This window comes from Galeopterus variegatus, unplaced genomic scaffold, assembly GCF_000696425.1.
Source record: "Galeopterus variegatus unplaced genomic scaffold, G_variegatus-3.0.2 Scaffold6380, whole genome shotgun sequence".
In the NCBI taxonomy this organism is placed as follows: domain Eukaryota; kingdom Metazoa; phylum Chordata; class Mammalia; order Dermoptera; family Cynocephalidae; genus Galeopterus; species Galeopterus variegatus.
In genome coordinates, this window is record NW_007732491.1 from 47,979 (window position 1) to 65,705 (window position 17,727).

General features: G+C 41.8%; 1 protein-coding gene across 1 annotated transcript in view; it reads left to right on the forward strand.

The window, feature by feature from the left end:
- Nucleotides 1-14,276: 14,276 nt before the first annotated feature.
- MYOF (myoferlin) overlaps nucleotides 14,277-17,727 on the forward strand; it is a 59,728-nt gene continuing 56,277 nt past the window's right edge. The window contains exons 1-2 of the mRNA XM_008590809.1: nucleotides 14,277-14,363; nucleotides 15,517-15,567. Coding sequence (XP_008589031.1) covers nucleotides 14,277-14,363; nucleotides 15,517-15,567 — 138 coding nt within the window. The remainder of the gene's footprint in view (nucleotides 14,364-15,516; nucleotides 15,568-17,727) is intronic.

Genomic DNA, 17,727 nt, shown 5'->3' on the forward strand with positions numbered 1-17,727 from the left:
ATTTATGTCCTCTGCCACACCTAGCACATCACTGATGCTGAATATACATTTTAAATATTAACCGTGGAAGCAAAGAGCTGGCAGGAGATTGAAGACATCTTGGTGTAATAAAGTCATTGATACTTAGTCCTGAAAAGGCCCAGGGGAAGTCGGCCAATCTCCCTTCTTTCAGGCAGAATTACACTTAATATTCTCTCAGACACTTGTGAATGAGGCTTGGCAAAGAGCCATTTCACACATTCCTGAACACTGATCAGGGGAAGTCAGCCAATCTCCCTTCTTTCAGGCAGAATTACACTTAATAGTCTCTCAGACACTTGTGAATGAGGCTTGGCAAAGAGCCATTTCACACATTCCTGAACACTGAGCACAACCAATTCCTAGCACCTGCTACTCATGAGGCAAATTGGTGTCTTAGACTTTTTGCATTCACTGTTCCTTCAAGGAAAATGAGAAGCTGCTAGTTTTTATATTGAAAATTCATATGTGAAGCATTTGGTGGTCTATAAGACATATACTTAAAATGCCATGATATGGCAACAGACACCCTACCCACCGTGTAATTTCTCTTGAACAGCTGTGCTGTTGAACAGGGGTGTGCTTTGAGTGGGTCTAAGCACAGTTCTCACTCAGAAATAGCTACGGGACATTGGGCACTTTAAGCTGTATGGGCTAACTTCTTACTGAGCCTCAGGGTGGAAGGCCCTGGGCTTTGGAGCCAGGGATGCCTGAATGAGAATCACCCCTTACTTCCTAATTGTTCATAAGCAAATAAAATCTTCAGCATCAGTGTTCTTAATATCTCCTACCTTGCTGGGTTGTTTGAGGATTAAATGAACATACATGTGACATTGCACGTGGGAATCCATAAATTTCCTTCCCTATTTGGTAACAGTTAATTTCATTGAGCCCTACAATGTACCAGATAGTATGTTAGGAACCAAGGCTAGAAAAATATGCATAATATGGCCACTAGAAGATAGAAGAAAGGCACAGAAATAGAAAGTAATATTCGAAGGCAAATTTTGTTGTCTTCCCAAAGATCAAATGGGGAGCATTTCTTCAACCCAACTAAGATGTGTTTTCATTCACATAAGGTCCTTCTCTCCCCACTCTGTTGTTTTACCTGGAAGGCCCTGGGCTTGGAGCTCGGGATGCCTGAATGAGAATCCCAGTTGTCACCCCTAACATCCTAGTTGTTCATAAGCAAATAAAATCTTGAACTTCAGTGTTCTCAAGAATATCTCCTACCTTGTGAGAGAGAAGGCTGGAGAGAAATCTCCCAGAATCCAAATCATGGGCCTCGTAGAAGCCAGAACCGCATCAGGAGAGGAGGCATTTGCTGTCTTCCCCCAGGGACTGTGCAGCCTCGTTCCTCTGTTTCTCCCTGCACATGGCAGCCACTACCTTTCTGCGTATTGGCTATCTTAGGACTCTTGCATGGGCTTTGGGTTACTATGAGGTGACTTGGTCCTTACTCTACATCTTACTATGGTGTCAGTGTCTATTAATTGAGATCTTTGAGAGAAAGACTTCAGTTGGCTCAGTTGTGGTCAGATATTCACCCCTTGTCCAATCTGCCATGGCCAAAGAATATGGAAGCCCAGGACAAACAAAGCAGGTATACCAGATGTATCTACTGCCTAAGGCTAGCTTCTGTGAGCCTAGCATGTGAACCATCCAGCTCATCTCCTTCCAGCTTGGGGATTAGACCTGTTCTTTCCCATTTTTAATGTTATTTAACCTAACTCCCCATTTATTTAATTATTTTTTTAATGTTTTAATTCAATTTTTAAACATTTTATTTATTTTTATTGAAACGATTGTACATATCTGTGGGGTTCCACATTGGATATCAATACCTGTGTGCAGTATGTGATGCTCAAATCATGATACTTAATATATTCGGTATTACGCAATGTAATCACTTTTTGTTGCACATTACCAATTTCTCACTAACCCCTCCTCATCCTCCCTGTTTCCCACCTCTGGTAACCTCAATTCTGTTCTCTCCATTTGAAAGTTCAACATATAATTGTGATCGTTGTATCTTTCTCTCTTTTTAAATTTTACTTATTTATTTATTTTAAGCTCCCACTTATGTAACTCTCTATTTAAAGGGCCCCCTTCTTTCCCTAATCCAGTAGGTAGAAAGAAATGACCTTTGGACCAGGCAGATTAAGTTTCACTGCTGGTTTTATCACTAGGGCCTAAATATCTTTGGGCAACTATATTTCTGAGCCTTTGTTTCCTTATCTATAGAATGGGGAGAATAATATGTACCTCATAGGGATGTTATAAGGAGCAATTGGGATAAAATATCTAAAGCACTGGTCATAATGCCTGACACATAATTGCTGCATGGCAAATGCTCATATCCTCTCCCCACTGCTGGGGAGACATACAGAACTCTGGGGGACATTTCCGAGGAGTGGCCCAGCTGTTCAGAATAGATGGAATGTAGCTGTACAAGCAGCTTAAAGGCAAAGCCCGTGTCTTATTGATTGGTGAGAGCACACTGCAGCCTCTCAGTGAGGCACATAATAGGTTTTTTGTTTTTATCTGTGGTAAAATACACATAACGTAGCATTTACCATCTTAACCACCTTTAAATGTACAGTTCTGTTATTAAATACATCCAGAATGTGGGGCATCCATCATCACCATTCATCTCCAGAACTTTTTTATCGTGCAAAACTGAAGCTCTGTACCCATTAAACAGTAGCTCTCCATTGCCCACTCCCCTCAAACCCTGGCAATGACTATTCTACTTTCTGTCTCTGTGAATTTGCTTAAGTACCTCATATAAGTGGAATCATACAGTATTTGCCCTTTTGTGACTGGCTTATTTCACTCGACATGTTGTCTTCAAGTTCATCCATGTTGTAGCATGTGTCAGAATTTCTTTCCTTTTTAAGGCAAAATAATATTCTATGTATGTGTATACCACATTTTATTTATTCACTTATTCATTGACGGAAACTTGGGTGGCTCCCACCTTTTGGCTATAATGAATAATGCTGCTATGAGCATGGTATGCAAATATCTATCCCTAATTTCAATTCTTTGGGGTATATACCCAGAGCAGAATTGCTAGATCATACAATGATTTTATTTCTAATTTTCTGAGAAGCTACCCTACTGTCTTCCATAGGGGTTGTACCAGTTTACATTCCCACCAGGAGTGCACAAGGGTTCCAATTTCTCCACATCCTTCCCAACTCTTATTTTCTGTTTTTGATAATAGCCATCCTAAGTGTATGAACGTAGTAGGTTCTTAGCAACTCTCTGTTGCCTTGAATTTTCAGCTCACACTTGCCTTATTTTCTCAGAGTGAGAATCACTGCAGTGTAGTCCATGTCCTCGGTGGCCAATTCTCCTGTCATGGGAAGCCTGTCTGGCAGGGGCCCAGCAGCAACCTGAGAGAGCCTGGTGCCTGTTGGCCAGTGGGGTCCAGCTCAGGGAGGTCTGCATGGCCAGGGTTGTGCCAGGAGCCATAGCAGAGCTGAAAACATGTGGGAAATAGCCTTGGTTCCCTGCACTACCAGTCTTCCAGTTGGCCTGGGCTCCCCAGGATAGGGCTAGAACAGTGGTCACCCGCAGCACACCGTGGTAGATCAGAGTAGCCCTAATCAGGTCCCCCTGTAATTCTCTCCCCTAATGATCCACCCCGCAGCACACCGTGGTAGATCAGAGTAGCCCTAATCAGGTCCCCCTGTAATTCTCTCCCCTAATATCCTTTACTCCTTCATGACACCTATCAGAAGGTGCAGTTGTATATTTCTGTCTGCCTCCTTCATCAGATGGCAAGCTACATAAGGGCAGGGACCATGTCTCTCCCCAGCACCTTGCTTAATGTATGGCAGACAGTAGATGATCAATACGTAGTTATTAAATGAATGATTCTGGCTCTTCCTTTCATTGACTGGCTCATAGGCCAGAGGGATCAATGGGACCAACTAGGACCAGATCTCTGTGCCTACAAACTGCAAAAGTGATCTTAAGTATTTAAGACTTCAGAGTTTCTACAGGCTGGTTGGGATCCATGAAGCTGCACCTCAAAGAAAGCTGGTAGGCAAGGGAGCCCTAGCCTACCTCTGACCTAGACATAGGGCTTTGGCCTTATTAATTGCAAGAAATCCCTCTGATTCTCAATTACCCCAGCTGTGAAGTGGTGATAAGACCTAACTCTGAAGACTGTAAAAATCAAATAAGGTGATGTATTTATGGTACCTGGACTTAAAATAGATATTTATTCTCACCCAATCTCTTGAAGTCTGGCTTTCTTTGCACATTGTGAAGTGAAAAATTAGTGGGCTGGATTGGAGAAATACAAAGTTTGCAAATCAAGTGAAGGGAGCCGATACATGAATTTTATGCTCCCCTTTTAGAAGATGAAGCTGTGAATCTGGAAAAGAGATCTAGTTTGGGTTAACAATTTGTCAAAACAAATAGTCAGTTTGGTGAAAGTGAAACAGACTATTTTACTGTTTCAATTCCACTGTGACAGAGGAATTGAAATTTTTTATTTTTATTTTTCATCTTTGGCCACAAAACAAGTCTTAATACATTTAAAAAGATTAAGATCATAGAAAATATGTTCTCTGACCACAATAACAAAGGGAAATTTAGAAAATTCACAAATGTGTGGAAATTAAACAACACTCTCCTAAGTAAGCAACGGGTAAAAAGAAAAATCACAGGGAAATTAAAGAGTACTTTGAGATAAAAATCAAAGCCCGACATATCAAAATTTACAGGATGCAGGGTTCATGCAGTGCTTAGAGGAAAATTTACACTTGTAAATACCTATAATAAAAATAAGAAAAATCTCAAATCAGTAATGTAAACTTCTACGTTAAGAAAATAGAAAAAGAAAAGCAAGCTAAACCAGAAGCAAATATAAGTAAGAAATAACAAAGATTGCAACAGAAATATACATAGAATAGGGAATTAAAAACAATAGAGAAAAACTAAAAACCAAAAGTTGATTCTTTAAAAAGATCAACAAAATTTGCAAGCCTTTATCTAGACTGACCAAGAAAAAAAGAGAGAAGACCAAAATTACTAAAATCGGAAATAAGGCAGGGACATTATTACATTGTCATTATGGTTTTTTTGTGGTGGTAAAATTTAGTTTCTTTCTTGTGCTCATTTGAATTTTTGTTCTACCAGTGGGTTTTGTTCTTTCTCATGTATTTGTGGTAGTGTTTATTGTTTTTTGGATTCCAGATTCAGGGCTTCCTTGAAGATTTCTTGTAGGGCTGGTCATGTGGTGGTGAACTCCTGCAGTTTTTGTCTGGAAAATACACTCTTTTCCCCTCATTTCTGAAGGATAGTATTGATGGGTATAATATTCTTGGCTGACAGTTTTTTCTTTTAGTATTTTGAATGTATCATCCCATTTTCTCCTGGCCTGTAGAGTTTCTGTTGAGAAGTCTGCTGTTAGTTTGATAGGGGCTCTCTTATAGGTGACTTGACGCTTTTCTCTTGCTTCTTTTAAGATTCTTTCTTTGTTTTTGAGCTTTGCCAGTCATCAACAAAATTTGCAAGCCTTTATCTAGACTGACCAAGAAAAAAAGAGAGAAGACCAAAATTACTAAAACCGGAAATAAGGCAGGGACATTATTACATTGTCATTATGGTTTTTTTGTGGTGGTAAAATTTAGTTTCTTTCTCGTGCTCATTTGAATTTTTGTTCTACCAGTGGGTTTTGTTCTTTCTCATGTATTTGTGGTAGTGTTTATTGTTTTTTGGATTCCAGATTCAGGGCTTCCTTGAAGATTTCTTGTAGGGCTGGTCGTGTGGTGGTGAACTCCTGCAGTTTTTGTCTGGAAAGTACACTCTTTTCCCCTCATTTCTGAAGGATAGTATTGCCGGGTATAATATTCTTGGCTGACAGTTTTTTCTTTTAGTATTTTGAATGTATCATCCCATTTTCTCCTGGCCTGTAGAGTTTCTGTTGAGAAGTCTGTTGTTTGATAGGGGCTCTCTTATAGATGACTTGACGCTTTTCTCTTGCTTCTTTTAAGATTCTTTCTTTGTTTTTGAGCTTTGCCAGTTTGATTATAATGTATCTTGGAGAGGATCTTTTTGGGTTGAATCTGTTTGGGGATCTTTGAGCCTCCTGGATCTGAAGGTCTGTGTCTCTCTCTATACCTGGGAAGTTTTCCATTATTATATTGTTAAATAGGTTTTCCATGTCTTTTCCTTTCTCCTCCCCTTCTGGAACATCCATGGTTTGAATGTTTGTGCACTTAAGGTTTTCTTCTAGCTCTCTTAGATTTTCTTCATTTTTTAAAAATAGTTTTTCCTTTTTTTTGTCCATCTACACTATTTTGAGAAGACTATCTTCAAGATCAGAAATTCTTCTGCTTGCTCTAATCTGCTGCTTAAGCTCTTGGTTGTGTTCTTTATTTTCTTGAGTGAATCTTCCAGTTCCTTGAGTTCTGCTACATTCTTGTTTAAGGTATTAGTCTCTTTGTAAATTTCCTCCTTCATATCTTGGATTTTTTTTCTCATTTCATTGTGCTGTCTAACTGAGTCTTCTCATATCTCAGTGAGTTTCCCTAAGATGGTTGGTCAGAATTCCTTTTCAGTCATTTCAAGGGTTTCCTGCTGTATAGGGTCTGGTATTAGAGAATTACTGTATTCTTTTGTTAGTGTCTTTTTGGGGTTTTTTTTCATATTCCTAGTATCTCTGTGTTGATGTCTGGTCATCTGGTAGAGCAGTTGCTACTTCTATTACTCTGGAGTGGGCTTTGAGGAGAGAGAAGTTCTCTTCTTTGTCCCACTGGTGACTTTCCTTATGTTAATGCAGTCTGGTGGGCCATGTGCACAGTGGCTGTGGTTACTGCTGTGGCATGGAGCCTCTTTTGCAGCAGCTGTGGCTGTGGCAGTGGCTGTGGTGGGCCACCCATGCAGAAGTGGTGTTTTTGTCATGCTCCTTGCCTGCTTCCAGGTGGGGGATACTGCCCTTGGCTCCTGCCTAGGACCCCAGGTGTGCTCTCTGAAATTTTAATATTAATTTTAATTAACTTAAATGTACATAACCAGTGTCAGGAAGCACAGAAAGTGGCAGAATAGCCATAGCAGCTTAGTCCAGGCTTTCCACTCACTGAGTGTGGCCCAATATCTATACCTCAGTTGCCTCATCCCTTAAATAGAGAGGAAGTAACACCTTCCTCAGAGTGTCATGAGGATTAGAGTGAGTAAAATGAAAGCATGTGGAAAGTGCTTTCAGCATTAGTTGCTACTTAGGTCTGCTGGAGATTCTGGCATGGGAGGACAGCCTGAGTAATAACTACTTACTCTACAACCACTGCCACCACCATTTATTAAATTCTTACACTGTGACCCCTCCTGTGTGTACTATCTTACTTAATCCTCATTTCATTTTTATGAAGTAGGTAGTGAATATCACTTTCATTTTCCCCATGAGTGAGCTGAGGCAGGGACAGGTGAGAATTTCACTGGATTCCAGATTTTCCACGTGTATTCAGAGAGCTCAGCATAGATGAAGAACAACACACAACCCATGCCTATGACAACCAAGCTGAACGAATGCTTCCTCCTTTCTGAATGGATTGAGTTGTTCAGTGTGTTGGGGTCATTTGGATCCAGTCTGGAAGAGGAAGCAAGTGTACCAAGAATGAAAGAACTTAAAAAATAAAAAAAGAAAAACAAAACCCAGCCCTCCTGGGATGAGTTTGCAACAGTGTAATGAAAGCTTTTATGACATGTGACTCAGAGGCTCACAGGTGACATAGCTTAGCAGTGAATCAGTTCTGCTGATAAAGCTTGAGCCATTTTATTAGTGAACACTAAAACCCTAACTTATTTTATATAAGTATTAACAATCTAATATTTGACTGTCGGGGTGAGGCCCTACTTCATTTTACCTCCCTTCGCTGGTTTAATACCTTCATCATCTTTTCCATCCCATAGCACAGCTTATAAATTGAAAAAAAAATTTTTTTTTCCTTATTTCTCTTTCTTTTAATAAGTAAAATAAAAAATTAGGTTTTTGCTTACCTGTCCTCACTATCTGAGTTCACTGCCTGGACACTCCCTGTCTCTCTTGCTTCCTCCTTTTTCCAAACATGAATCCATGAGAAGGTATTGATCAGGAGCCTGCTCTGCTGGGCAGTGAGCTCAGCTCTGTGTATAGAGTGGAGAACAAGGCCGGCTTGGTTCCTGCCTGCCTGTGGCTTATAGTTTAAGTTGCAAATAGAGCCATCCATTGTTCAATGAATTAGGAGTTCAATGAGTTTAAACTCCTAGAATAAAAGGCATTATTATTTGCAAATTATATTGATGATGAGCACTCACCACCTGCTAAGCACTGTGTAAGTGCTCCACATATATTTACTGATTTAATTTTAATTTACTAATTTATTTTCTCACTACTACTACTACTACTACTACTAATAATAATAATAATAATAATAACAACAACAACAAAGAAGTTTTCATTTTTGAGCTGAAGAAACCGAGTCCTGCTACTACTACTACTACTACTAATAATAATAATAACAACAACAACAAAGAAGTTTTCATTTTTGAGCTGAAGAAACCGAGTCTTGGGTAGGCTGGGCTAAATACCCTGCTGAAGGTCCCACAGCAAGTCCCAGGTGAGCCTGGGACACAAATGCCCTCAGCTGAGGCTGTGACACTGCTGTGTTGACCTTATGCAGTGCTGAGCCCTGGGTCTTGGCTGCCTGCATTTGGCCCATCCTGTGGTCATGAGTGTGGGCTCAGGGCTCAGATCTGTGTGGCTGAATATAAGTTCTGTGTGAGCTGTTCAAATTTACTGGACTTTACTGCAGCTCCCTTGGAGGATTTGGGTTTGATTCAAGAGCTTGTACACTTGAAAGGGCATCTCCAGAGGCCAGTGGGGCACTGGGTTCAGAAAGGGGAGCAGCAACCCAGCCTGCCTTTCTGTCTGGGCAATTCTATGTATGAGCAATATCTGTAACTGTTTCAGAAATGTACAAAACCACCTTGCTTTGTGTCACAATTGCCACTTGGCCAAAATGTTTTTCCCCTAGAACCAGTTTGGCAACATCGTCCTGAAGTGATCAGGCAGCCAGGGACAGAAAGCAAAAAGACAGAGATAGACTCCTTAAGAGAGGTTGACCTGGGTGGGCATGTGTCTCATGCTCCCCCCCCCTGGGTCCCTCTCAAGTCCTGCTGGCCCATCCCCGAGCCTTCTCTGCCCTCTGGTGATTATGGACATGACCCTGCTCCTGGTGGCTGCCAGGTTGAGTGCCAGGGAGGAGCAGTCATGCCCACATGCAAGCTGCCCCTGGCAGGCCTCAGAGGTCTGGACTTGAGCCATGTGGGAGAGTTATTCCACCAGGGCTGCCCCAGCCTCACTGGGCACTTCCTCTGGTCACATGTGGACCCTGCCCTCTGGGGCTTCAAAGCCTGGGAACCCGCTGGGGTATGAGCTGCCCTGGTGCCATATTAAGAACTAATCTAATAACTCCTGCTTGTTTAGTGCTTTCTGTGTGCCAGGCCCTGTGCTGAGCACTTTGTATTCATTTTCTCATTTAATCATTAAAGCAACCCTAGTAATAATATTTATGTGAACTTATGAAGTCCAATTCACTCAAATCATGGAGAAATTACTATGTTGTAAGCACATTGGGGGGAATAAAAATATTTAATAAAATATAATCCCAGCCTTCAAGGAATCACTGTCTGGTCTTTATCCTGCAACATTGGAAACTGCTCTGTATCTCTCTCTGCAAGGGTTTGAATCTCAGCTCTACCACTTACTAGCTGTGTGGCCTCTGATAAGTTGCTTAACCTTTCTGTGTCTTGGTTTCCTCCTCTGTAACCGGGATGATCATACTAGAACTTACCTCTTAGGGCTGTTGTGAAGGTTAAATCAGAGGATCCATGGAAAGCACTGGGAACAGTGACTAGCTCAGAGCTCTTAATGAATGTTAGCTGTGTATGGATGGGCTTCAGGGGGTCTGTGAACTTTTGGGCAAAATAGTGAATGAATTTATGTGTGACTGTTTATTTCTCAGAAGAAAGGGACCATGACTCAGGGACCCAGAGAAGATGAAGTACTTCTGAATGGGAGGTCAAGTGTAGACTTGTGGCCAAACCTAGAGATTTTGTTGATCTACCTTGCCTACAAAGAGCTGAGTAACCTAGGGAGGCTTGTAAGTAGCATCCCATTTCTCCCCGGTCCGTTTCAGTAAGACACAGCAATCTAACCATTCAGGATTTGTGGGCACTTCATAAGGCTCATGTGCCACTGGACGTGAAGGAAAACTTAGAGATGATCTTGTCTAAATTCTCTAGCATACACATGAAGGCCTCTGAGCTTGGTGTTTGAACCTTATGTCTTCCCGAGATAACAGCTCAAAGTAATGGAGAATTTGCTGATTGGGAAGTCCAGTCAGAAGAGCTGGGCCAACTCCTGTCCTTTTCTCTGCAGGATTATTAGGATCAGTGAGATAGGATATAGTTGGAAGAATTTAAAATGTGTTACTGTTGAAGGTGTTGTTCACCTGGTGTTATTCGTGGGATTAGTCAGTGAAACAGAACCAATAGGGTATGTGTGTATGTGTGTGTGGAGAGAGAGAAAGAGAGAGAGATTTACTTTTGAGGAATTGGCTTGTACAATTGTGGGGGCTCTCAAATCTGAAATCTGTAGGGCAAGCCAATAGCCTGGAAACTCAGGCAGGGTTTCTGTGTTAGCCTTGAGGCAGGATTTCTTTTCCAGGAAACCTCAGTTGTTGCTCTTAAGGCCTTCAACTGTTTGGATGAAGCCTCCCACATTATGGAAAGTAATTTGCTGTACTTGAAGTCAACTGCTTGTAAATGTTAATCACGTCTACAAAATACCTTGACAGCAATGCCTAGACTAGTGTTTGACCAAACAACTGGGCACCATAGCCACTTAAAATTAACCGTCACAGCTGATCAGTTGGCACAGATGTAGCAAGCCAATCTTAGGGATCCTGGAGTCTTTCCAGCCTTTTCAATAAGGGTCCGACTCACTGTTTGGTAGGTGAACAGCAAAGGAAATAGTTCTGTGTAACAGGGTGAGGTGGCTTGGCAAAGAGAGCTGTTTGGTTTTCGGGAAAACCTTGTCCAGAGACTGGCATTCAGGTTAATTACTGCAGTGGTGACCTTCACAGAACTGAGCAAGAAGCAGGCGTCGCTAATCAGGAAACAGGAAATGTCCTGAAGAATACCTTGAGTCATGGTCCAGAGAGTGCCTCTGCATTTGAGTTAGTTATGTTATGTTCTGGGTTGAAAGTATTTAATTCCTTTCCATAGGAAGAGACAGTCATCTCATAAAATTAGAGGAGGAGCCAGGGGAGGTAGGTGATGTGAACGGAGAGGGAGTTTCCTGTAATTTAATCTGATGTTTAGCACCTGCAACTTTGACCTTTTTTAAAAAAAGAAGTAGATTCAAATAATGGAATAATATAAATATGTGACTCTGTGGCTGCTGATAAGAATTTATCTACTTTTTGTTGTTTATGTGTGAGAATAGGCTTTAAAAAAATGTAATATGTACACATTTTGATAAAAGTCAGAGCCTCCTTCTTGGAGGGGTTTGAGCTGGGTTTCTCCAGAACGCCCCAAGAGCTAATGCCAGCTACTTTGTTTTTCCTTTCTTTTGTTAGCTAGGAAGATGGAAGTTACAGTAGAGAAATGCATGGGCTCAGGAGTCAGTCAGGAGTCTAGACGGGGTTAGAGGGCTTCTTCCTAGCTTTGTGATCTTGGGCATGTTACGTAACCATTCTGGGCTCTCTTTGCTTATCTGCAAACTGGGATAATAACAGTGTCTACCTCATAGGCTTGCTAGGAGGATTAAATGAAATGCATGTAAAGGATTTAGCAATGCCTGGCCTGCAGCGAGCGCCCCCTAGAGGGGAGTGCCATTAACATACACCATGCCAGGAGCTGCGGGAAGGTTCATTTGAATAGCTCCACCTGGCCTGTGCTCAACAGGCATCTGCTTGGACTCAACCGCTCCCGTTTGTTCTCAACACACAACTGAATCATGTGTTTAGGAAAATGTACTGGAAGAGTTGTTGGGCAACTTGATTTTTCTCACTGGATTGTGAACTTCTTGAAGTTATAAAGTCCGGTTTCTATTACCTCCTTCCTTAAGTGGCTTATATCAGCTGAATGAAGCTTAGCCTGGTATTCAAGGGCTTCACAGTGTGACCATAACCTTCTCACACAGCCCAGTTGCCCTACACCCCCTCCCACACCCGTTGGTTCCAGCCAACGGGCTGTGTGATGTCCCCAGACATGACCGGTTCTTCCCCCTCCATGGGTGACCCACCCACCCTATTGCTCTACCTGAAGTGAGCTTTTCTTCCCAGCTCCACATTTTTAATCCCTCCTTGTCCTTCAGTCCCCAGCTCATCAACCTTTGCTTCTTCTGTGAGGCCTTGCCTGGTGCACACCGCCTGAAGTCTCCTTCTTTTCCTCTCAGTTTGCATTTTCATCTATACCACTCTGATGGCAACTGATGTCCTTCTTTCTATATCGGTCACCTATTGCCACATCTACCTCGCTGCTAGATCACCTGAGGGCAGAAACCATGTCTTGGATATTTAGGTATCTCCCAGAGTGTCCAGCTCAATGCCTGGCAAGTGGTATTTCAAAAATATTTGTTGAATGGAAGAATGAAGAAGTCGATTAACGTTTATGGAAGAACCCACTTGGTGGACCATTTCTATGGGCTGAACTGTGGGGTCCATAGACCTGAGCTGGCTGGTCATTATTCCCAATATTCCCCCTCTTATAGGAGGGAACTCCAGGATGAGAATGAAGAGGCAAGAGTATGGTGGGCGTTTTGCTATTTGGTGGAAACATGCATAAAGATTTGTTTGGTTCCTCCGTTCAATAGCCCATAAACTACATTTGTGGAACTTTTGAAGACATGGAACTATCTTAACTCTTTAGTTTCCTCTTTAGTTTACTGGCACACAGTGGGTGCTTAATAAATGTTTGAGAATGAATGAATGAACAAGTGAACTTTCTCACTCTCCCGAACTGATGACTCTGGAACAATCCTGTCCCTGCTGTGGGCAGGAAGAGTCAGTAGTACCAAGCTCAGTGTCAAGAGAGTCTTGCAAGCGTGTCTTCCTTGTACTCTATTTCCTAGGTCAGTAACTTCAAGTTAACAAGTGCTGGGTTTTCTCCAGCCTCCCTGGAGCCCCTGTCCCTGCCTTGGCTCCCTGCCTGGAGTCTTGGGGACTTGGAAACTGGAATTTTACTTCAATACCATCCTTTAGTAACTCAATCCTACCCCAAGCCCCTGTGCCCAGTTGCTGTAAATTATTAGCTGCCTTCTCCTTGCTGGGATTTCTTGGAATGACCCATCTTCTCTCATGAAAGTCTGCCATGGTCTTGGGCTCCAGATTCACTCCTTCATTACTCAGTTCTCCACCTACCAAGCCCTAGCTATGGCAGCAAGGGTAGTGGTGACATGGAGGGAGATCAATGGTACCATTTCATGCTTGTCAAAAGCAGGGATTCCTAACTTTTTCAAGGTCACTAACTCATTTGAGAATCTGGTAAGAACAACACGCTCTCTCCCCAGAAAAACTCAAAGATGTAATATTTTGTGCATTAGGGCAAATAATCTTAGTTTCAGGTAGCCTGAAACCAGACCATGGACTTCCCTGTGGACATTGCCCAAGTTGCCAAGCCCATTGCACATATTATATTCGTGTATCTTTTTTATCCATCGTCTTTGACAGCTTCTAGTGACGCATGTGGTGTGGTAGCAAACACACACTCAGGTGTTGGCACCAGAGAGACGTAGGTTCAGAATCTGGCTGTTACTTTATTAGTGGTGTGATCTTAGGCAGATTAACTAACTTCTCTCACTTTTCTTGTCTGTAAAATGGGGATGAAGATGTTTACCTTGAAGTGTTGTTGTAATGGTCAGAGACACTGCAGTAGAATGCACAGCCTGGCCCTAGAAATGCTTATTTAGAGGGAGCTGCTACAATTATGCATAGTAGCCATTTTGACCAGTTTCATTCAAATTAGAAATCCTTAGCTTGGCTCCTCTTTCTCTCAAGACCACTTTCTTATACTGTAACCAAAGAGGAAGAGTTTATGGAGAGTTTATGTCAGATGAGGGGAGGGGTGGGTGGGGTCCAAGGGAAGTGTGGGAGGGGAAATTTCAGGAAGCTTATAGGTGACGCTAGAATTAGATCCAGTGAGGGGCCACATAGCCCATAGGCAGAACCAAGTAGTGTAGGTCTGGGCATAAGCCGATGAGTAGGGTCATGCTGAAGCTTAGAAAGGGAAGCCAGTCGGCCTATGTGACTCCCACTCAAGTGGAAAAGTTAACGCTTAGCAGAGTGAGGGTCATGACTCATGGCTTTGCTATGCTGAGGTTTTGGAAGAATGAGGTGGTTAGTCCCACAGCCAGCCATGTGCTGGGAGCCCCAGCAGGGTGACATTCGGCTGAACAAAGCCCTCTGCCTCCTACATGCCACAACAGCAGAGGGAAGCAGGGGCCCCAAGGGAAGGAGTGGTTCAAAGCTGGCCACCGATTGCAATCCCAGCCCTGCCACTTGCTCACTGGGTGACTTTGAATGCACTACTTAATGTCTCAGTTTCCTTAGCTGTGAAAGGGGAATGAAAATAGTGATATATACCTCCTAGTGTTTTTAAGGAGATTAGATGACATAATGCTTACAAAACATTTTCTATTCAAAGATTAGCATTTATTTTGGTAAGTATTTGGGGACTTGGGGATCCAAAAGAAGCTCCTGCTCTTTGGACTTTGCACCATGGAAACTTTAAGCACTAGCTGGATTTACTCATTTACTCATCTAGGTAGGTGTCTGTCCAGGCCCAGACACAGAGAAAAAAGATCTCATGTCTTCAGAAAAGGTGGGCACATGATAAAGGAAACCCCAGATTCTCCGTTGGTTCTAGAAAGTGTTCATCTACTTATAACCTTGTACTGAGGCCTGGGGGAGGGAATCCAGCTCACTCTTTAAGCCGTGTTGGGGTCTTATCCCACTCAGAGGCAGCATGGGCTTCATGGCTGACAATTTGCGTTTCTATCAGGGCAACACTCCCACGTGGGAGCCCAGACATATTTCTTAACTCTTTGAGGGGTCCTTCTCTGTATGCTTCTCTGTAAATGGAGACACCAGCAACACAGAGGTTAGTGTCATTGGCTTCTTTCTGCAACAAGCTGGAGATGCAGAGGCCCCTGGTAACCTTGACGAGGGAGGGGAGAGCATCACAGTCTTTCCATGATTTCGAATCCCCCATCCCTTAACTCCTTGTAGACTTGGGAATGAGAAAGACATTTTAGGCCAAAATATGCCATTCAGTTTGGAAGACTTTGATTCATGTAGCCACCATCCCGATGAATGGGGAAGTGTGGGTACATAATAGACCCTCATGTAATGTTCTTTGAAGGAATAAATGAACAGTGCGTGCTCTTTGATGATTTCTAATTGATTGGTATCTGTTATTTTTTTCTTTGCAGATGAGAAAAAGAAAACAAAGAAAGTTGATAATGAACTCAACCCTGTCTGGAATGAGGTGACTTTGTTTTTTCAACTTTAATGGATAAGTTATATCTGATTGTCCCATCTTTGGGTCAGTGGTTAGCTCTTCACTTTGGAAGGAGAATCTCTACATTTCACCCCTCCCATCTCCCTTTATGCCCACTGAGGCAGCAGAGCCGCTCCTGTATGGTAGTGGCATGGTGAGCGAAGCCTGCACTGGCAGTGAGGAACGGTTGAGTTCTAGCCTGGTGCAGTTGTGAGCTTGCATGTGACTTTACTCACATATGCTGCATATCTGAAGCACATCTGTAGAGCAGGGGACGGGATTAGATCACTCCAGAGTCCCAGAAGGAAAGCTCTGTAATTAAAAACATATCTGCTAGTGATTAGTCAAGAGTGCATCCCATGATACTGTGTGCATCTAGCTGAGTAATGACATTTATTGTTTTTTTTTTAAATGTGGGTAAAAGTAATGTATATTTAACAGAGAAATTTTGAAAACTTCAGGTAAGTATTAAAAAATTAATTTTGGTCCCACAATCCCAAAGCAACTACTGTTAACATCTGTGGTGTATTGAATTTTACTGAATAAATATATTTAATAAAATATGATGTCTGAAATACAAATTAGCATCATATAGCAAATATGATTTTCTATCCTTTTTCTTACTACTATGTCTTGAGCATATGCCCATATCATTCAACTCAAAAGTGTTTTTAATGGCTGTGTAATATTCTGTTGAAGGGATATAATATAATTTATTTACTTCCCCTCCCACCCTGTTGACTTTATATCTATTTTATAAGTGGTCTGGGGTTTAATCATTTTATAGATATGTGAAAAATTTAATTCTTCCCACTGAGTAGAATTTCCCTACTCTGATTCATTTTTAGGAAGTTGATGATTGGCCCCATTGTTTTTTTCAAAAGCCAGGTCAAACCTCCCTGAACAAGCATAGTAAAAAATGTCTTTGTTATTTTCACTGAGTCACCGGGCCTTGAAGACTTCACCACCTACTGCAAATTTCTTTCAACTAGTTTCAGTATCTCTATAAGATAAAGACAATACTAAATCATTGAATGAGGTGAAGATGAAAAGCTTCTTAATGCCTTTCTGGAGAGCCCTGCTGGTCTCACGCAGGTTGAGAGGGAATTCTATTTGTCTGGAACCCAGAACACAGCCAACTGGGCTACAAGCTCCTTGAGAGCAAGAGGATTGCCTGGTGGTCACTGTGGATTCCTAGCACCTGAGACAGAGCCCCGAGAATAGATGAAACAAATAAGAGATACATGTATGTGTGTTTATTGCTTCAGATATTGAATTATCCTACTATGTCTCTATATTTGAACACAGTCCACATGACCATTGGCAGAGAAATGTGTTGTTATGTGAGTTGGCACGTCCTCTGCAGAACATCATTCATCTTATTTCACTTTATTTCCAAAATTTTTTTTTGTCATATTGCAAATGTATTTATCAAGTAAACTTCCCAGTTGCAGTTTTATACTGAGACCTAACCCAAATGAAATGCCAACCCTAAACCCATTGGGATTGGTGGGTGTGTTCTAATATGAGCTATGAGACAAGTTTTCCTTCCATTTCAAACCTACTACGAGGAGGATCAAAATCATAGTTTGGTTTATTTAATCCACTTATTACCTAATCAGTCAAAGGCATCAATGGTGCAATGTTGGTTTTTTTACATTTGTCATTAGAGAGCAATTTATTGCATTAAAATGAGAGACACAGAAAGGTCAGTTGACTGCAGCACTGACCATAGTGGGATTTAAAATGAGGGGCTGATGTATTTTAGAAAATGTTTTCTTAAATTATTCATCTTCTTTGCTTGGTGTAATAAGATTAAGAAGAACAAATAATTTAAAAACCATTGAAAAAAGTATTTTCACATACACATTTCATTTTATTCTTGCAACAGTTGAGGTAGGCATGAAATCCAGTTCTCTGACTAGGGGGCAAGGATTTGGTGACCTGTCTAAAGCCACAGAACCTAGCGAATGGGAAGCCAGGAGTTGCCTACAGGTCTTTTGAGTCAGTCTGGTTTGCTTTCCCTCAACCCTCAGCTGCCTCCAGGTTTAGTCATTTCGGTCTAACTATAGTATTGAGCAATTCAGATTGTCTTTGGTGAAAATAGAGACCCTACATGCAGTATCAGTGAGTCTTGTTTTATTCTCT